This window comes from Zonotrichia leucophrys, chromosome 7 (assembly GCF_028769735.1).
Source record: "Zonotrichia leucophrys gambelii isolate GWCS_2022_RI chromosome 7, RI_Zleu_2.0, whole genome shotgun sequence".
NCBI lineage: Eukaryota > Metazoa > Chordata > Aves > Passeriformes > Passerellidae > Zonotrichia > Zonotrichia leucophrys.
In genome coordinates, this window is record NC_088177.1 from 7407628 (window position 1) to 7429671 (window position 22044).

Below are 22044 nucleotides of genomic sequence, written 5' to 3' on the forward strand. Positions count from 1 at the left end.
CTCTGCCCTTTCTGGGGTCCAGCAGAGCCTTTGTCTGCAGTGGCCTGAGTCACCCTCAGTGCATACTCAAACCATGCAAGGATGTCTTGGTGATAAGGATGAAATTACCATATAATTGCTAACTTCATTTTAAATTACAGAGCCTGACTTAAAATTATTTTCTGATTGTCTAGGACAAAATCTGCTTACATAATTAGTTTTGGAAATGAGTGAAGCGCTGTAACTGTCCATTTCAGCAAAACACTCCATGCAGATTATAAGGACAGAAAACATGCTTTTATCCTGTTTGAAGTAGGATGGTGGATTTCTGACCCAGGATTGTTTTTCACACGCTGCTTCAGTTTGAAGATCATATAATTAAATCAAACTATGCTCTCAACTTTATAATCTTCAACATTATGTTGGCTGTTTTCAGTTCTTCTGTATTATTACAGCTGTCTCCATCTTCTCTCACTGTGGCAACTTTTCCAGGAGAAAGTGCTTCTCACCGCCTGTGGGTTGGGGCTTCTCTGTTTTATTTTTTGTTCATCTCATTCTTTTTTTGTGTGTTTCACAATGCTTTGGCATTGTGTGCAATGCTGTAGCCAGCATTGTTTCAGCTGACACAAGCTTGGATCTGATGCCCTCTGGTCACTGGGGTGAAGAAGTTGTTGTCCATGACTGAGACAAGAAAACCTCATTTAACAGTTGCAGATTTTGTAGGAGTCCCGGGTCAGTGTTCATCTGAGCACATTCCTTTGGTGGGGCTGCCCAAGAAATCACACATCCTCAGCCTCTTTCTTTAGAGTAACAGTGAAGGGAATATATTGGAGATGAGACAGAAATTTAATTAGTTAACAACAAAAATTCCTTTCCAGACAGGATTGTTATTGGAGATCTTAAGCAAATAAAATACTTTCCATAAAGATTGTTTTAAAAAATCAAAAATATTTGAAAATATTTTCATTTTAAAATTTCTTAAGGGCTTTAGGTCTGATGATTGCTCTGCTCATACCTCATGTTACACCAACCCCTCTTCTTGAAAGTGAGAATTTCTTCAGCCCTTCCCTGGTGTGGCTCTCAGAACCTGTTCATGTGTTTAGGAGCAGATGTATTTCAGGAGCAGCCTGTGTGTGTGTGCTGCAGCCCCCTTTGGTTTGGAGAGAGGAGCAGAGCTGTTCTGGGAGCTCAGGGCTGTGATCACACCCAGCCTGAGACACCTGGGGCTGCCACAGAAAAATCTGAGCACCTACTACAACCAGGGTTTTAATGTTTTAAATTTTGCCTCTGTTGTCAAATTAGTTGTGAGTGCAATGAACTTCTCCTGGGCTGCTGCACAAGGAGTGCTTCTTTCCCACCTGGCCATCCTGGCTGTAACATGTCTGGGAGCCCCTGAGGAACTGAAGGGACATCATTTGCTAACAATTGAGAGAGCTCTGCCATCTCTCCCTCATCACTCATCACTCATCACTCAGAGTGCAGCTCCTCTGCCCTGGGCAAGGCAGACCCTGCTCAGGGCACTCCAGCCCCATTTAACCTGGCACCCTGGCAGTGGCGCCTGCCTGCTCCCCCAGGTCACAGCCAGTGACACCTGCAATGCCCAGTGCTCTCTGCTCATGTGTTGGTGGCCATTAAGCTGAATATGAAGTAAAAATAACCACTGTGATTTTTCTGTCTGTATAGCAAAGATATACCACAGCTGAGTTTTTAAAGCTGTGCTTGCCATTATTTCCCTTCATTTTTCTTTTTTTTTACATCAGTTATTTTACATATTTTCCATTCATGTAATGCCCTACATTTAATATTGTACAAATGCCTGCAACTGTGACATAAAAATGCGTGCTCTGTAATCATTTTCATGGTAAAATTCAATGAAACTCAAATGTTCAGAGAGATTAAATCTGAAATGCATATGGGTCAAGCTGAGCAGGGTCCTTTATGAATTTTAACAATTATTCACTGATTTTAAAATAATTGTTCATCTCTGAAGTGTAAATGTAAAAATCTTGGAATGGTATTTGGAAAAAGGTGTCATTGAAATGTTCCAGTACTTGATAAATAAGAAAAGAGCTTATTTAAATTCAGACATACTCCATAAATGTATCTTTCTGTTGCTGAAAAATTTAATGCAAAACCCAGGATTGTCTTCCTGTACCTTTGGGCTTTGAGGTTAACATGCTTAATCTCAGTTTCCTATTGTGGAATTCAGCTGTCAGTTTACTGGTAGGTGGCAGTGTCATGGTTATTCACATCACTGTGCCAACTGAGATTTCTGTCAAAGCTTCACCATATTCACATGCAGGAAATTATGCAACTTGGGGTAGTTGATATTTTTGCTGATGTTTTAAGAATTAAATAATCAAAAATGCAGAGTTGTCTTAAAAAAATGGCATTCTGTTTTTAAGATTTGACTAAAAGATAAATCTTTTATTTTAGTACACTTTGAATGTCTTTGTGCATATGGGATTATACATTAAAGGCAGCTGTGTAAAATCTCAGTACTTGTAAAAGGCATAACAGATGTTGCATTAGGGTCTCTTTTCTTTGATTCATTATTTTTATCCCTTTTCTATTAAGACCACTTTATGACATATATTTGTAAACATAACTTCCTAAGGAAAAAGTGAAGCTGGATCTTTTATCTCTTTTATTGCAATCCCAAAAAGGAATCATCCCCTAAAGATCCTGGCTGTAAGGTTCAGAGGAGAGGCAGGTAGTGTGAGAGGAAGGAGTGTCACCTTCTGCAGAACAGCAGACCCAGGAACCAGCCAGCTCTGTTCTGCTCCTTGCTTCACCTTGATTAACTGCAGTTATCACAGGTCAAGTACTTTTACAGCTGATTTTTGCTGGGATTGAGCCACAGTTATGTCTCATTCAAGTGAGAACTTCACATGTTCACATTTTCTGCATCTCAGAAGTCAATTCCTCTGCCTCCGATGATCTCAGTTGCCACAGTTTTTGGTAGTTGTGACTATCAGTTTTGTGGAACTGGTTCATGTTGTTCATTCACATCCATGGTGTCTCCTGATACCTGTAAGTTAAATTGAAGTAGACTGGTGAGTTTAGTAGCTTATTTCCATATGCTGTAGGAGTAGAATGGCAACCTCATTTGAAATGCAAACATTTGGCTATGATTCCACTTATTGAGTGCTAAATTAATTTTAGTAACTGCAGAACATTTCACTGAAGGCTTCCCACCTCTGTTCCTGCTGAATACCAAAAATACAGACCTGAAAATCTTGAATGGTAACAACAACACAGTTTTCCAAGTTGCTAGATAATAGGAAAAAAAATAGCCACATTTTCCTAAGGAACCTGGTTACATATCTTTGTTATTGAGTTCCATGGGAGCTATGGATCACTGGCAGGTACTTCCATTTAGATACCTATCTTCACTCAAGAGCTGGAAAGTTTGTCATAAATGCATCAGCAGGTTCAGTTTTTTTCCCATTTGGAATATTATGCCATTTACACTCCTCTGTACAATATGTAAAGCTGTAGGAGTAATTTTGTAGGCTATGCTGTTGTGAGTGACTAGTGCACACTTCAAAGAACCTTTTAGTTCTTCCTTGGTAAAGTAACTCTGTGTCAGAAAGTAAAGGAATAATGTATTCTCTATGGTTTGTTCAATTTTCAGGTAGAGCAAACAGCCCTTAAAGTACCTGCCAGGAGGAGCAGTGTCAGTGGAGAGCCTGAGAGCCTGCAGGGCAAGGCACATGGGCTTTCAAACCCCAGCATGTTTACTTCTGTTGGTTATTACTGTTCTAATATTAGTCTGTGTCTTCTGTTAAATCATGTAGAGAGCCATTCTTTTGGAGCGTTGTTCCACAGGCTGCCTGAAGTTTGGGGAAAAAAAATTGATACTAGGCAGTTTTATGAGTATGAACCAAATGTAGCTTTTGTATCTAGCAAAAGTAAATTATTTACAGAAGTGAATTAGCTGCTGCAGCTCTTTGCTCCCAACTGAGTTTACATCAGTGTTGGTGCGGGTTTTATTTAATTTGCCAAGACTAACAGGAATCAATGCAGATTATTTAGTGATACCTGCATAAATTTTACTGTAATTTCTGTAAACCAAAACTAAATCAAAAAACTCTTTTTTCTAAGAGAGGCATCTCTACTTGCTCTGCCTAAATGCAGGAGCAAAATGATAAGTCAGCACATTGTGTGATAACATCTGCATATATGGTGTTGAACCTTCAAGTTAGACAGCACCAACAGAAAATCTTACCCCAGTCTTTCTTTCCTCCCTCCTTCTTCCTCCTCACTCCCCCTGTCCTTGCTGGTAAAGATAAATTAGAAAGGATGTATAAAATAAATAACTTCATAAATTCCCAGTTGAATATATAGTTCTGCTAATCAATGGTGTGTAATCTCATTCAAGTCAATTGTGCTATGTGGGGTGAATGCCTTCCAACCACATCTCGATGACAGTAGGTACTTTAATTCTCTGTGCCACTTTATGGTTCCTGCTTGTCATGATAGATGTACCATTTTGTCAATATTTAATCAAGAAACAATTAAACTTCATGAAAACATTCAGGCCTCTATCCTTGGCTGGTAAAATCTGCTCCAGTGAATGCAGTCAATCCATGCTGATGCAGACACCAGCCACATCTAGAACTGTGAGAGTTTCATCTACTGCAAAGAAGAGATGACAGAAGTTAACCAAATGCCCCTCATGTCACACTGCAATTGATATAGTGCACATTTGCTTATAATGAGGACGAGCACAGAAGTAGTTGATGTGAATTTCATGTATTCTTACTGGTGGTGGTTGTAGATGGGAGGTGGAGTATAAAGCCTCTGGCAATTGTGAAACCCATACAGTGAATGTTTATAATAATCTTTTAACTCACTCTGGTTGGATCTGTCCTTAACCCTTTGGGCATCACACTGAGTGCCAAAAAAGGACTGTCATGGTTTTAAGCCCAGATGGATATGAAGCACCACACAGCTGCTTGCTCAAATCCAATAGAATGGGGAGAAGAATCAACATAAAACTTGTGTGTTGAGATAGGAACAGTTTCCTTCCTGGCAACTCCCCCAGTCTATATCACATAATGTTCTGTGGTGTGAAATTTCCCTTTGGCCACTTTGGGTCACCTGTCCCAGCAATGCTCCCTCCCAGTTTCTTTTGTGAGCATCCTCTCTGGCAGATCATGAGACAAGATAAACAAGTGCTCCTTGACTTAGGATGAACACAACTTAGCAAAAAACCAAAACATCAGTGTGTTATCAACACCATTTTCATTCTGAATCCAAAGCACAGCACTGTAACAGCTACTGAGAGGAAATTAACACTGCCCTAGCTGAAACCAGGACAGGCCACAAAAGAAGGTTGTTTTGCATACACAGACATGATAACATATGTAAATTTGTTTACTTTTTCTCTTTCAGGTGGCTAATCAGGTTGTTCAGGCTCTACTCACTCAAAAGGTAAATTGTGATTTGGGTGTTTTCAGTGTAACTTGAAGCTTGCAGATATTCATTGCTTATTTGAAAGATATGTATATATTCTCAAATAGTATACATTTTTAAACTACATTCACACATTCAGTAAGCAGGGGAAGTACTGCACAGGAAAAACACTTGTAGGATAATTGCAAACCTGGCACAATGAAAAGATTCACTGTGGCTTCTACAGAGATCTGTTCTGCATGAAGTCATGTCTGAAATTCCAATTTTCTGAAGTGGTCTTTAAGTTAAACATGATTCTGTGATTTCATTCTGTCAGGGAGAGAAAGAGGGAAAGACAAACAAAATATAAAATTCTCTAACAATAAACTGTGAGCATTTCAATATTCATGGAATGATTCTTTGTAAGGTCTAGACCACTTGATGGATGTGGCATTATTAAAATGCTTTGGATCATTAAGTTGTAAAAAGATGATTCGGAAAGAGACATAAATGCAGTCTTTTAAAGCAGATAGTGCAAAGGAGAATATAAACTGTCTTGTCTACACTTAATGACAGGACAAGTAATAATGTTCTTAAAATGCAGCACAAAACACAAAGTTAAAATAATCAAAATAACTCTTGCCACATGCACAAAAGTGTTCTAGATGTAAAAAGTTTTTGAGGACCAGCTCCAAAGCCTTTCTTTATGGGCATCATTCAGAATTCTCTGCAAAGGGAAGAATGGGGTCAGAGGGGACAGGCTGGGTTGAAAGTATCATTGCTCATCCCATGATTTTTAGATGCACAGCAAAGGTTTTTACTCTGGAAGAGGGATGCTGCCTTCCAGCATCTGAGGTGATTTGTGCAAGCCGCAACATCCAGGGAAGTTGGCCCTGCTGCTGTCTGTGCTCTGTGTCTCGGTTTACACGTAGGAGTAGGGTCTGTGCATCATCAGAGGACTGCAGGGCTGTTCCTGTGACACCTGCTAGAAATATAACTTGAGGTATTTTCTAAAAAAATCCCAAATATGTGTTTCAGTACAGTTTAAATGGAAATGGAGGTATTTTTTCATGTTAATATACACAAAAACCTCATACACATTTTGGACTATAAAACCATATGTGGTGAAATACTCACCAGAGGGTTAATCTCAATATATTAATCTCTAGTTTGGGAATTTTTTGATGGTTTCCCAAATGGAGAGAGGAGCTTGCTGATTTCCTTTGCAAAGGTGTCAAACATTTTGATGACTACATATTTCCTCAGTAATTAATCCTTCCAAACCCATAGGAACCAAGGAGTTCCTAAGGATACAATAAAAACAGATCCAAATACATTTAATAAAGTGATTTACTTAGGGTTGATGGGATTTAACAGCTGCTTACCTATTACTAAGTAATAACAGCTAATTTAATATCCATAGAAAGAGGAAAGAGGGTACTTTTCTAAATGCTAATGAATATTAAATGTATAGTGCTCCTGACACCGTTCATACAAGTCCTTTTATAAGAAAAGACAGGAACACAGTAGTGTACAATAAAGAGGAAATTGCACTCCTCACACCAGTCCCCAAAGGGTAGATATCAGAACCCAAATAGTGGCTGGTAAGCAGATAAATCTGCCATCATGCAGCTGAGCAGTGAGGCAGAGTCAGTCATGCCACGGAGAGATAACACCCGTCAGGAGCAGAGCAAGACATGGAGAAAAGCTGAGAGCTTTCACAAAAGGGAAAGGGTGGTTTTGTACAGTAGCACACACTGCGTGGGCTTGGCTGTGAATTTGAAATCATCCCTCAAGGACTAATTTTCACTTAAATGAAGTACAAGCTGTAATGGAAGGAGTAGAGCGCTGTGTGCTTGCTGGGATGTGCAAAGACTGCGATCCCACTGAGAGATTCTGGTGACACAAATTGAGTGAGCAAAGCTTGAGTGATTTGTCAATGTCACTGAATCCTTGAAATGGAATCACAGTCTTAAATGTTCCCTTTTCAAGTATGTAATTTGTTACAATACATATAGAAATTCTCTAACATGAGAGACTTTTTATTTTGATGTGACTGGAGGAACAATGTTAAATTGAATTTGTGCTGAGTTAGCCACGCAGCATAATTTCACAATTTTATGTAGCAAAATTCTATGGATTTCTACCACTCAATAATAGAAAATTTTGCCTCTAGGAAATTTAAGAAGTCAGATATCCCACAAAATTAACTGAGGCAAACCTGTATGCTATAATACTGAAAACATCCATTCTTTCTCCTTCCACTCAAAGACTTGTCATATAACATGAGCTGATTGGACTGCTGAGAACTGGATTTTAATTTTATTTTTTTTTCCATGTAAGACCTGGATCAGCAGCTTGAAATTTGAGCTAAACCATTCAATTGAATAATTTTGTGCCCTGTTTATCTACTTCTTTATTGTAATCTCCTCTACAGGAGTGTATTCAGGAGATCACTCTTTTTACTCTAGGTTCTATTTGAAAACCATATGTCCATTTTCATCAATTAAATAAAAAAGAAGTGAATTAAGTGTTAATTAAAGCAGAAAGAAGCATATTCAGAGGGAGAGCAGTGTTTTTCTGGAACCTCTGCTGAGGGCATTGGATCCCATTTTGGAGAAGATTGAGTCTGGTTCACGCTGAAGAGATGAAGCAAGACCACAGAGATGCTCAGATATCACTGTACTGAAACCCTAGGAGTACTTTAAATATTTGGGAGATTGCTGCCTTAATAGCTAGTTGTTTTGCCCACAGGAGAGGAATTATATGCTTCAGACATTTGATAGTTGTATTAATTGGTAATTTTAGGACTGCAAGTTTCTAAACTCAGACTTTATTTTACTAGAATATTGCTACTTTTATGTGCCTCATTTCTCCTCTGGGCTATGTGTGGCATTACCACTGGCAGGGTTTATAGCATCTGGGTGGGTAATCTACTATCTTATATTTTACTTTTTTACAGAAATTCTGAAGTTTGAAACATAAATCTTATGGTTTTAATACTGTAAGATAGGAAGGTTTTGGGCAGAGGCCTTGCTAAGATTTAATTTCTTTCTACACTGTTAGTTTCTGTGAATCATTTTTCCTGTCCAGTGCCCTTAGTAGTCCTGAAATGTTAAGCACTGTTATAACAGCCAAGGCTCAGCTTTAAATTCTCTGATTTGTGAAAGACAGATAATGATGGGTCTTGATGCTTGCAGTCTCTATTACTAATAGAGATTCTTGTGCAAGACCAGGGATAAGAGATCTCACTGACAGGAAGCAAAGCTTCAGGGCTTTAGAAATCATCAGCCTCGAGATTTTTTGAGGGTCATGTTGGAAGGCTCTTGCAATTTCAACTGAACAGCCACTTGACAGCCACCTAAAACAAATGCCATAAAACCATCAGGAGAGAACAACTGCATTCATCCAGTATTCATAAAATCTGATACATATGCATAAAAAGATGTTTACAGTTTTCTGTGAGTCTCAAGATGAACATATTTTATTGTGTATTCACCTCTTATAACCTCAGTCCTGGTTAGAGCAGAGACTAGAGCAACTGTAGGCAAGAATTTAAGCTACATCTGAATACAATTTTCCCCTCTGACTTGTTTTCTCATCAAGCCAGGTCATCATGTTGCTAATGGTATTGACAGGACAGCATATGGGGGTGCTGAGGCCTCTTTCTCCACCTTCATATGGTGGAAAGTAATATGAGCTAGGCAATACCACAGGGCAGCAAATGGCCTAAATTTAAATAGTGGTAAGTATTTTGGAGATGTAAATTAAAAAAAACAAACAAAACACCAAGATATGGCTTCAGCTTATTATTTTTACATGTAATCATTATTAGGAGACTAGCTTTCCTGGTTTGTGAAGCGCTCTTACCTCAAAATGGGCAGCTGTACAAAATATTGCTGAAAAGCTCAGTGTCTGTGCTGTCTCCAAAATCCTCTCTGTAACAGAATCCTGAGTTCCTTCAGGTGACCAGGAAAAGCAGGTTTTACACTATAGATAGATAGAGAGAGAGAGAGAGAGAGAGAAGAGAGAGAGAGAGAAGAGAGAGAGAGAGAGAAAAGAGAGAGAAGAGAGAGAGAGAGAGAGAAGAGAGAGAGAGAGAGAGAAGAGAGTGAGAGTGAGAGAGAGAGGGGACAGAGAGAGAGAGAGAGAGAGAGAGAGAGAGAGAGAGAGAGAGAGAGAGAGATGGAGAGATAGATAGATAGATAGATATGTGGGGGCCTGAATATATGTTGTATTGTGAGATCAGTGTGTGTCTAAGTTACTCCAAACGAGCTGCAGCTGCAGGGTCCTTAGTTGGGCAACAGCTGTGGCTCGTGAGGGTAACTGAGATAAATAGGGGTGGGTCAAGAGCCCAAGAGGAGCCCCTGAGAAGATAGAAGAGCCCCGTGTGAAGACAACGCTGCAGCCAAACAGAGAGAGAGAGAGAAGGTATGGAATCCCCCGGACAGCCGAGAGCTGTGACAGCCTGAGAGCTGGGACTTTACGTGTATGGCAGCCAGAGAGCAAAGATTACAACAGATAGATGATAGATGATATGATATGATAGATTTAGATAGATGATAGATAGATGATATAGATAGATAGATGATAGATAGATAGATGATAGATAGATAGATGATAGATAGATAGATGATAGATAGATAGATGATGATAGATAGATAGATGATAGATAGATAGATGATGATAGATAGATAGATGATAGATAGATAGATGATAGATAGATGATGATAGATAGATAGATGATAGATAGATAGAGATAGATAGTAATGATAGATAGATAGATGATAGATAGATAGATGGGTAGATAGATGATAGTAGAGTAGATAGATAGGATGATAGATAGATAGATGATTAGATAGATAGATGATAGATTAGATAGATGATAGATAGATAGATGATAGATAGATTAGATGATAGATAAGATAGATGATAGATAGATAGATGATAGATAGATAGATGATAGATAGATAGATGATAGATAGATAGATGATAGATAGATAGATGATAGATAGATAGATGATAGATAGATAGATGATAGATAGATAGATGATAGATAGATAGATGATAGATAGATAGATGATAGATAGATAGATGATAGATAGATAGATGATAGATAGATAGATGATAGATAGATAGATGATAGATAGATAGATGATAGATAGATAGATGATAGATAGATAGATGATAGATAGATAGATGATAGATAGATAGATGATAGATAGATAGATGATAGATAGATAGATGATAGATAGATAGATGATAGATAGATAGATGATAGATAGATAGATGATAGATAGATAGATGATAGATAGATAGATGATAGATAGATAGATATGATAGATAGATAGATGATAGATAGATAGATGATAGATAGATAGATGATGATAGATAGATGATAGATAGATGATGATAGATAGATGATGATAGATGATAGATGATAGATGATAGATGATAGATGATAGATGATAGATAGATAGATAGATAGATAGATAGATAGATAGATAGATAGATAGATAGATAGATAGATAGATAGATAGATAGATAGATAGATATTAGCTGTATCTGAGTGACATTATTGGCTTGACTGGTTTTACATTTCACCTCTGCTTCTGGTGGCCCATATTAAATCTTTTTTCATAGAATCATAGAATTGTTTGTATTGGAAAGGACCTTTGAGATCATCAAGTCCAACCATTAAGCCAGTGGTGCCAAGCCCACCAAGCCCCCAAGTGCCACATCTACTCAGCTTTTAAATCCCTCCAGGACTGATGACTCCACCTCCCGTTCCAATGCTTGACAACCCTTTCCATAAGAAATTTTTCCTAATGTACAACCTAAAGCTCTCCTGGAGGCCGTTCCAGAGGCCATTTCCTCTTGTCCTATCAGTTGCTGCTTGGGAGAAGAGAGCAGTGCCCATCTGGCTAGAACATCCTTTGAGGGATCTGTAGACAGTGAAAAGAGCCTCTTTTTATCCAGGCTAAACATCCCCAGCTCCTTCTGCTGCTCCTCATCAGATTTGTGCCCCAGATCCTTCCCCAGCTCAGTTGGTGTAGCTTATGCATTTTACTCATCTCATGCTTATTACAATATCCATCTATTAATTGCTGCTTTATGCTTTTTGTCAGCTGCAGGATGGAACACATTGCTAGCAAAGTAATTTTTATGCTAACAGAAAACTCTGAATGGAGATGCTAGGTAGCTACTGCTCTTCATGACAAGATTTTCTTTAATGTTATAATGGATGATCAAAGGGCCAGAGAAAATGAAGTAGCAGGTTTTTCTGATTTATACTACTTTAAACGTTGTGTGTTTATTTCTTCTTAATATCATTAGAGTTTTTATGTCCTTCTGTTACCTGCTTTCTAATCTTACTGTTTTTCCTTGTGCTGCAGGGTCTGAGGGAGGAATGCATAAAGCTGAAAATGAGAGTTTTTGATCTGGAACAACAGAATCGAACTTTAAGTGTGCTCTTCCAGCAGAAAGTCAAACCAGCTTCTGACCTCCTCCTTCAGGTAGGAAATGGCCTTTGTAGGAAGCAAGCTATGAGCTTAATATTTCTTAAAATTATAAAATACTTCTGTTCTTTCCAAGGCTGTGCCAGTAAGTGGGAAATGACAGTTGATAGATTTAATATATTAGAAGAATAACTGTTATCTGTACTCTGATCCCATTGAAACTGAAAATGCGTGCCAGTGAGCTCTGATATTGCATGGAAATCTGGAGAGAGGAGCACACCTGCAGAGTAACTTACTTTTTAGATGATTCTTCTCTATGATAAATGGAATGATATGGGTTCATTATCCCTCTGCAGGGGAAAAGCTCGTATTCCTTAACATCCTGCTCGATGGTGAACAGTGTAATTTCCTGTGAGAAGACAGCCCATTTATTTAACTTTTGCCATATGTGATACTGTCCTGGTTTCACTAACTTGCAAGGCTTTAAGTACATCTTCACAGGCTTAGAATGATTTTTTTTGGCTGATGTTTTATGGGAGGATATAGCTGAGAAACCTATTGACCCATGTCTCACTCATTTGCCATTCTGGAATGCTAAGAGATGTTCCAGTATCCTTCTTCATTTGGCAATGTCTGTTATTGTGAATGAACCCATCTCTTTGTCATCCTTTTGCAGAATTGCTTTGCAGAGGTTCCAACAAATCTGACCATGAGCTAGGAGAACAGCAAATGAGGACTAATTGGAACTTGCAGGACGTGTCAGCTACATAAGTGATATTAAATGTGTATCTTAAACCCTTACTGCTGTGCATGTGTAACTCAGAGGAAAATGTGGCCCTTGCTCTGTTGCACAACAGCTGAGGCTGCTGACTCTGCTCGGGGTGGGCTGGGTTTGTGCAAAAATACAGAAACCTAGCACAAAGATGGGTTTGTGCAGAAACACAGAAACCTAGCTCAGAGCTGGGTGTGTGCAGAAACACAGAAACCTAGCACAGAGCTGGGTTTGTGCAGAAATACAGAAACCTAGCACAAAGCTGGGTGTGTGCAGAAATACAGAAACCTAGCACATAGTTGAGTTTGAGCAGAAACACAGAAACCTAGCACAGAGCTGGGTGTGTGCAGAAATGCAGCAGTCTGCTCACAGCTAGTGTTAAAGGCAAGGGAATCTGCACGCTGAGGGCAAATATTCTGCTTCTGAGGAGCTCCAAAGCACAGGCAGGGTGGTGCCAGTCACCATCACAGGGATCTGGGTTCCTGAGTTTTCCTCAGGCTCTTGTTCCTCTCTTGCTTTTGTGTTGATTTGAGTGCTGCCAAATCAGGTAGGTCAGGACCTCCTCTATCCTGGTTTCCTGACCCTTGTCTCCTGCTTCCTTTCCTAGTTCATCCTTCACATACCACTGCACAGAGGTCTGATTTATATACACATATATATAAACATTTTATGTTAATATTGTATATTATAATTAATATTATATATTACAATTAGTGTTCTATATATAAATGTGTATAAATATATATATATTTATATATATAGATATATTTATCCATTCACCATTTTGACACGTCCAACACAGCATGGATCTTTATTGCTCTCTTCTGCTTTTGACAATCTCATCAGCTGCTCCTTCCCCCTGGTTTGGGGTGGTTTTTCTTTCATTTTCCTGTTTCCTGTAAGTCAGATCCCCCTGCACAGAGGTCTGATTTATATACACACATATATATATAAATACATTATATTAATATTAATATTGTATATTATAATTAATATTATATATAACAATTAATGTTTTATATATAAATGTGTATAAATATCTATATATTTATATATTTATATATATATTTATCCATTCACCGTTTTGACACATCCACCACAGTGTGGATATTCACTCCTCCCTTCTGCTTTTGACAGTCCCATCAGCTGCTCCTTCCTCCTACTTTGGGGTGTTTTTTTCTTTCTTTTTCCCATTTCCAAAGGGTCTGACTCCAGCTGATGTCAGCTTGGGCTTTGATTGCACAGAAGTCACATGCTGCACATTCATTATTGCAGATGCAGTTCCTATTCCCAATTCCTTGTGTGGCAACAATAAAACCAGGTTATTCTGGGAATGCTACAGAAGTGTTGGATAGCATCTGAAAAGTGAAATCAACACTTTGACTTGAGATCCTTGAGACTGGATTGTGCAGCAGCTCTGAAAAAAAGTTGAAAGAATGAACCTGCACCAGGTGGAAGAAAAGAACCAAATGATCTAACACGTTTCCCTTAGGGATTAAAATTATTTTACATCATTATTCTTGCACAGTTTGGCTGGAACAAATGTACATAGATTTTCTTTTCCCCCCCCTTTTCGCTTGATTTGTCATTACTGGCTGAGGACAAAAGGGAATTAAATTCATTCAGAAAGTCCAGATCTCCCTGGAGCAAAATTTGCTGCTATGTCTGTTCTCTTGCTATCAAAAGGTTTTAACTCACTAGGTGACAAAAACACCAGAGAGCAAGTGGCAGTGTGTGCTAGAAAAGGAAGAACTTCTGCTAAAACTCTTCATATGTCCTTTTTTACAAAAAAAAAAAAAAAAAAATCCAAACCAAACAGGAAATATGTGAGTTTCCAGATTTTTAATTATCCTCTAATTATACTCCAGACTCAAATGAATGGCATGTAGTCTGTGATCTTGCTGCCTGAGATACAACATCTGAAGAAGGATGTTTTCTTAGGACTGAAACTGAGCAAATACTGTTGTGTGCCTGCATAAAATTAAACAAAAGTTTGCATTTTGTCTTCTTGGAAGTGCACACAGCCCAGGTTTAGAGCAGGAGGTAAATATTGGTTCAAATGTGTCACTCTACAGAAAAGTTATAAATATGTGCTTAAGGACATTCCTGTTGGATCATAACCCCAATCAAGGGAATGGGCAAATTCTGCTGACTGGCGTGGGGCATGGGGTGTTCTCACCTTTCCTGTAGCCCCTGATACAATGCAGTTCAATTTTATTTAATGCTGACCTCATCCTAGGACTAGCCACACTCAGTAAAACTACAAATTTTTGAAGAATGCCATGGTAGAGGGCATAAGCTAAAAATAAGTAATGTTAGCTACTTTTTCTGCATATCAACCCCTGTGATTTCATTGTATATCAGCATAAAATTATTCCATATTTGACATGAGGAGACTCTTGTATTACAGAGTAAGCTTATTTTTAAACTGCAAACATTTTGACTTCTCAAATTTCAAGATAAATTTTTTAAAACATAATTTAAAGGTAAGTGTAGATTTCACCATTGCCCTAGGTTTTTGTGTGTATGATTGCAAACAGATAATTGATTGATATGTCTTAGATATCAGATCATTCACTTTTTTTTTCTAGTGAAAGGATTGGTACAAATGTTTTAAATTTGGCCTGCACACCACACCAATTGCACCGTGTTGGTTTTGCTCATGCTTCTCACACAGTTCAAAAGAAACACTCATTTTGCTTGCTACCAATTAAAAAAAATTAAATTCATGTAGTACAGTTTCCATGACTGCCTCCGGAATTCTGCACTGTTGAAAAGGTGTTAAAAGTGTTACTTTTTTCATGCGTTTACAAAAAGTGTAAGTGCTTAGGAAGTTGAAGACCCTAATTTGAAGCAATGTGTGTTGAGTTTGTGATTGTGTGTGTTGCCATGCAAGTTCTCTGTTCCCAGGAATTTTGGTGTGCTTACTGCCTGCAGGGAGGGACACAGATGCTGTCTCATTCCTGTCATGAAAAGATAAGTAATGCAGTCTCTGATGCAAAATTTTAGGAGGATAAAAAGATAATTCAAGCTTTTTTTCTCTTCACCTCTGATGCTGTAGACAGTTTTAAGAGCTACCCTCTCTTTGTGGGGGCATTCTTTGTAGCTGAAGTGTGTGATTTACAGAGGCAGTACTAGAATAGATAAATAAGGAGAAGGCTGATTACCTTTTTTTTTTCATTATTGTTATTTTATAATACTCTGAAACAGCTTTTTTAAAATTATGAAGCTTTGGAAAAGTGTTTTGTGTCAGGACCATCTGAGAAAGAGCAATAGTTATAGTTAAAACCTAGCACAAAAGAACAGATTCTGCCAAAGCAGCCTTCATTTTCCTCTGTTAATGTGGTTGCTAAAAAGATATTAAATTCTGCCTGTCATAGCAAGAGGGGCTGGGAAAGAAAACCAGGAGCTCCATTTTAGTGACCCACCTTGTTCTTCATCTGCAAGTGGGACAAAGAGCTGGGGATAATAGTCAAAGATTTAAAACTGAGTAGAGGAAAACCAATTAGAAGTGAAGAGAGAAATCTGTGGATGCTGAAAGGAATAAGACAGGGATCAGGGGTTGCCTTCTTATAAATATCCCTTTTTAAAAAAATTTTAATATCATGTAGCTCTGTTTACATAAATTCAAGATGTTTGCTAGATGAATTGTTCCCATGGGAGAAGTCTTGCTTCCACTTTTCACCCAGAAATTTGTTGTCACGAGGATTTTTAATAAACCATGCAGGATTTTTCAGTGGAAAGGGATAAAAAAGTGGCAAGCAGCAAAATTTATTGAGTTGATTTATTTGATTAAATAAGTAATAAAATTTTCATAGTTGGGAAAGTATAAGATAATATTTCTAATCATAAGATTTACAATATCCCTGATCTTAAACTATATTTTCATTGCCATTTTATTTCCATCATAAAAATTCTACTTTCTCAAACCCAGAACCAAGCAGGGAGGTTTCCTGAAGCATTTATTTTCTTCTTGTGTTTCTCTGGCTGAATTACTTATATTTATTACTCATGGACCATCCACACTGTTTAATTTCACACCTAAAATTTTGCCTCAAATTCTGCAGCACAGAGTGTTGAATTCTCAGGTGGTCAAGGTAAATAATAATTACTTTGTGATGACTGCATTGGTAAAAAACCTGATGTACAAGACAGAGTGTGGCCGTGCAGGCTGTGATGGAGCCTTGCACAGCTTAGCAGGAAGGGGTAAATTGCACCAAAGACATTATTATATATGGGAAGGAGAAGAGGGCATTTAAAAGCCCTAAGAGCTGCCAGAAGGAGATGGAATGTCTGAGCTCAGAGCCTGACCTCTGGTGCAGCCATGGTTAGGGATGATGAGGTCTGAATGCAGGGGGTTAAAAGTGAAGTTTCATTGCTTTACAGCAATGAGATCTGTGTAATATCTAAGTGTTTCAGAGAGTAGGTGTGTTTGAGGGTTGGAAATGAAGCCTAAAGGTGTCACACACTGTTAGGGAACAGCTTGTCAGCATTCCAAGGTACATTTCAGTCTTGTTATAGGCTGGGCAACAGTAGGATTTCCTTCTCACAGAAGTCAGGTGCCTGCAGGCTCTCAGGGGAGCAGGCAGACTTGATACCAAATCAGCAAATTGTTTTTCAAGTTGTGGAAGTCCTGCAGCTGACCTGCTTATTTGCTTATTTCACATTTGTTATTCCTCTGTATCCATCAGGTTGTCAGGGCACTCCTTTCTGCAAATCTTCAGGAAAGTTCCAGCTCCACAACAAACTCTGTCCTTTTCTCCTCTGTAAACATATCAACATAAATAAGTTGTGGCAGCATCTGTAGTGAGAATATTTCCTTACTCAGAAATCAGGACTGGTGGCTTGAAGGAGGAATTAATCCCAGATCTGCTAATTTCTTCAGTAGTAATTAAATACTGCTTGCAAGTTAAGACAATCTCCAGGGCTGTATCAACAGAGAAGAAGGTGATCACTTAAATGCAAAGCATGTTTGAGATATATTAAGTTTAAACTAGTACATTAACCTTTATCCAAGAATTACATTGCTAGCAGAACCCCTTTTAAGATGAGTAAGAGTAGATTTTACTCTATCTATGGTGCTCAAAAGATTTCAGGCCATTGCCCTGTTGGATTAATCCTGCAGGTCGAGGCTACCAAAGTGCACAGTGACAGTCATGAAGGTCCTGCCCCAGGACCTTCATCAGCCTCCAGCCTTGCAGCCATGAGAAATTGTAAGAATGCTTCTGTATATCAGGAATCAGGACAGTGATCTAGTATGGAACACTCAATTTTTTTGAGACTTTTAACAACAAATTAAAGAACATTCTTCATGTGAGGATGGTGATGTTGTTTCCAGTCTTGTAATTACTGTTTGTTCCATGTCCTCAATCGCCAATAATATATAAGAAGACAGAAATATAAAACTTTGAATGTCTGTATTTCATCTCAGCTTAAATCATCAACACGTAATAATATATTATAAACCATATTTATTACTTGCCTGTTTGCAGCTCCAAATAGATGCTGGAGAAATATTACAGAGATAAAATATTTAGGAGAGCCAATTGGTTAGATAAGTGGGTGACCAAAAAATCAGTGATGAGGGAAAGAAAGGAAACATCCCCCTTATGGAGAAACTCAGCCTAATCTCCCTAAACCATATGATTTAGTTTTTAATGCTCAGCAGCAGCAGCACAATGCCTGAAAGAGTTTGGTGGTGTATCTGACATGCAGCCAGCCCTGGAAGGAGCTCCCAGATAGGCAGGCTGATAAAGGAACACAAAAATGTTTGTTAAAGATGGAGGAATGAAAGGAGAGGAAGGGCAAGATCCCTCACGACAGACCAGACTAAAGCAAAGCACAGTGAGAGAGTCAGTGGAGAAAGTATTTTTGTATGAGGAGCTTAGATCAACCAACCTGATAGTCCTGCTCCATCAGTAATTTGTGTTTTGGTGATTTACCTTCTTGTCAGACTGTTGTCCCTTACTTCAGCAATTCAATTCCTACCAATTTGCTCTCAAACAAAATCAAAGCATTAGCTTAAGCTCCCAGGGCATGTAGATCTGATGAGAATGATAATGCATTTAAGAGAAAATTACCCCCAGCTGCTCAGCATTCCTCTGTCCAAGTATTTTAACTAGCCTGGAGAGGTTCCACAGAAAACCAATGTCAATACAAACATGACATTCTGTGATACAATTTTAAATAGATAAATTTCAGCTACTGAGTCTAAAAATGAGCCATTTCCATTATCCTGATAAAAATAAATTGCTACAGCTGTAGCAAAACCAGCAAATCAAATGAGCAAATAATCTTCAGGAAAGCCACAAGTGATTCTTGGTGAAGTATTTATGAATGATTTTGACTGAGGAGAGCAATATTTTTCAAGTTTTGAAGAAATGTGAAGGCATTATTCAAGAGCAAAGAGAGTAAGCACATGTCAGGAGAATGGTGGGGCTGTACTGATGTGACAGGCCTGGACAACAAAAGTGAGATTTTGCTGCCAATTTTTAGACAAAGAAAAATAAGCAACTGACACTGAGTCAACCAACAATTTTTCTTTATTCTATGCATAGATTTTTATTATCAGTGATGAGCCACCTGATGGCAGGAATCCAATATGGCATTTGAAACCCTAAGCAACTTTGTGGACAGAATAATTAAGTACAAGAATACTGTTAATGTTTTTTCCTGTATTCCAGGTATTCCATATGGGAATAAATTTTAAAAAGAAAGGAATTCCACAATAGGAAAGAATATTGCTGTAATCCTTTCCAAACCTGTGCTTCACTCCTAATAAACATTAAAAATACATGCTTTTTTATTCCATATAGTTTTATTTAACCTACAGTAATGCTGAAATTGTGGCTGCTCTTTCAGTCTGCTCTGTTTGTTAAATATATTAACAAGATTTAATAGCAACTTTCCATGTCAATCCCTGCATAAATGGTTAAGTGTAAGTATAGAGGCAGCTTAGAAACTGGTTGTGAACTTAGTGAAAACTGAGTTACTCACGTGTTTCTGTTTTGTGTGACCAGCACATCCATGTGCTGTCTGATATGTTTCTGGTTTTGCAGTTTGAAATTTACTTACTTTAATATATGCTTGTTTTATTTAAGCCAAGAGTCACTCATTCAGATTTCCTTTCTAAATGGGGGGGAAAAAAAATTATCATGGACATTCTGATAGCAAAAATTAGCATGGATTTGTTCCAATGTTATCACAGTTTGTGATGTGGTACCCACAAGGCACGTGTTGCATATAAAAGTGCAAGTTCATATCATCAGGTCAGCTTTTAGAGCCTCCCCCCTTTTGGATTTCACAGTGGAATAAAATAGTAGCTTCTGCAAGTCCTGCTTAAATGTGTGCTCAAAAAACAAGTGTGCAGGTAATTGTTTTCTCATCATCTCAGCATATTTCACACTCTGTAACTCTCAAATGGAATAGCAAAAGAATGTATAAAATTAATTCCAAGATTTAAAGGACTCTGTCTTGTGACAAAATGGGAATCTATTGAAATTCTAAAGCACTACAGAATTACAACCTTTATTATTATAGATCTATGATTTTCCTTTTATTGTGCTAATGGAGCCAAGTATGTAGTTCATTTTTATTTTCTTAAAACTTTGAGATTTAAAGAAAGGATAACTGTGGAAAAGCATATATGAAACAAATAATAGAGGATGAATTTCTTCTGTTATTACACTCAATACATATAAAACCTCATTCATATTTTACTTTATTACTGTGGTTTTGTTACTGTTATTTAAGTGCAGTGGCACTTTGAAGATGTGAAGCAATACAGAATCATGGCTCTTTTTACTGAGAAGTAGGTGTGCCAGTAAGTGATCTGCTTCATAACATTTCAACTGTTCAGATTATATCAGGCCAGAGTGAATTGCTAGTAAAGTAAAATTACACATTCCATCAAATGAAACAAACTAACATTATGCTAAGTGGGTTGAAGCACATAAGGTTACTCAATAGGTATTTTCTGTTGCCATCTGTTATGGAAAAAAATAATTTTCCTCTGATATACTTTATATTTTTCATATATTCTTACAGATATTGCACATAGAAGAAAGGGTTGATAATTAAAATAAAATGTTACTCATAATGAATCATAAAACACCTAAGGAACCAACCCCATCTTTTAGTATTGAATTTCACTAATGCTCTCCTTTGTTTCCCAAATGACCTATCTTCTTTAATGATAGTTTGGATACTGGTAAGATTCAAATTCTCATCCAAAGGCCATGGCACTATTGACTAAATCTCTGTTGATTCGCTGAGAATGTGAAATACTGTATTGCAAGATAAAATCAGCACGAGGTGCTCAGTGAAACTGAAGAGTCCATTAGTGCCTTAACTCTTAAATTACCATCTGTAATCTCTCTTGATAAGGACGGGCTGAAAGGAAAAGTTACCTTTGTCATTAAATCTTTAACAATGTGATATTGACAGCCTGGAATTTTTCTGTATTTTTAGCATCTTCAGACTGCATCCCTGCTCCTTTCTTTCTCTAGATGTGAGCAGGCTGTGTTCCATTAGTCACCGAGCAGTGTCTGGGTGCAGGAAGGGGCAGTGATTTGTCTGTGTCCTGTGTGCATCACAAGGGCATCTTCCACATTATGAATTAAATTCCATCTTACTGCATTAGAAGTATGGAAAACAGACTGCCAAAGAAATGGCATCATGAATTAATAGCAGTGCTTTAAAAAAAATCTCAAATATACTCTTACTCTTCAGCTCATCTTTCTGGTATACAATTTCAGAAATGAGCTATTTAATTTTGTAGTGTTTTGGTCCTAAATTTTTATATTCAGTTATATTTTAAAAGCAGAAATGTTCAATCATTTTTTAAAATTTCTGTTGTTTACTATTAACTGGTTTTCTCTAAATAAGCCTTGTGTACTTTTCCTGTACAGTAGATGCAGGCACAGACACAGAACTAGGCACAATTATTATGAATTATAGATACTGCAAGTGTGAGCATGAATCAGAGATTAGCACTGTGTTTTAGAGGCTCACTTAGATTTATTTGACTAAATGATCTCTAGGAGATCTTGACAATAATTAGAAATATGGGTGTACTCTGCCCTGTCACCTGGCACTTGCTCCTGGAGGAATAACAAATGGATTTAACCTTTCATTTAGGTCTTCAGGTCCTTCATTCACATGGGACCAGACTTTCAAGAGCTCAGGCATTGTGCTGAGCTCTTGTAAAAATCTAGCTACTGCCAAAATGGGAGCTGATCCTTTAGAAATTCCTGTATAATACCTCCTTAAGCCCTGCTTTTATCCACAGTGAGAAAGCGATCAATTCACAAGGGCACAGGTTCCTAGTCAGGGGTTGGCTGGCACAGCTTCTCCTGAGCAGAGACAGCTGCTGAGAGGTTTGCAGCTCTGAACCACCTGAGCCAGAGGTAAAACTCCCAACCTGGGCCAGGAGAG

General features: G+C 37.9%; 1 protein-coding gene across 1 annotated transcript in view; it reads left to right on the plus strand.

Annotated features, from left to right (window-relative positions):
* Positions 1 to 22044, plus strand: part of NCKAP5 (NCK associated protein 5) — a 226366-nt gene that overhangs the window by 132163 nt on the left and 72159 nt on the right. Inside the window, exons 7-8 of the mRNA XM_064719088.1 lie at positions 5380 to 5418; positions 11775 to 11894. Of these exons, the coding sequence (XP_064575158.1) occupies positions 5380 to 5418; positions 11775 to 11894 (159 nt within the window). The remainder of the gene's footprint in view (positions 1 to 5379; positions 5419 to 11774; positions 11895 to 22044) is intronic.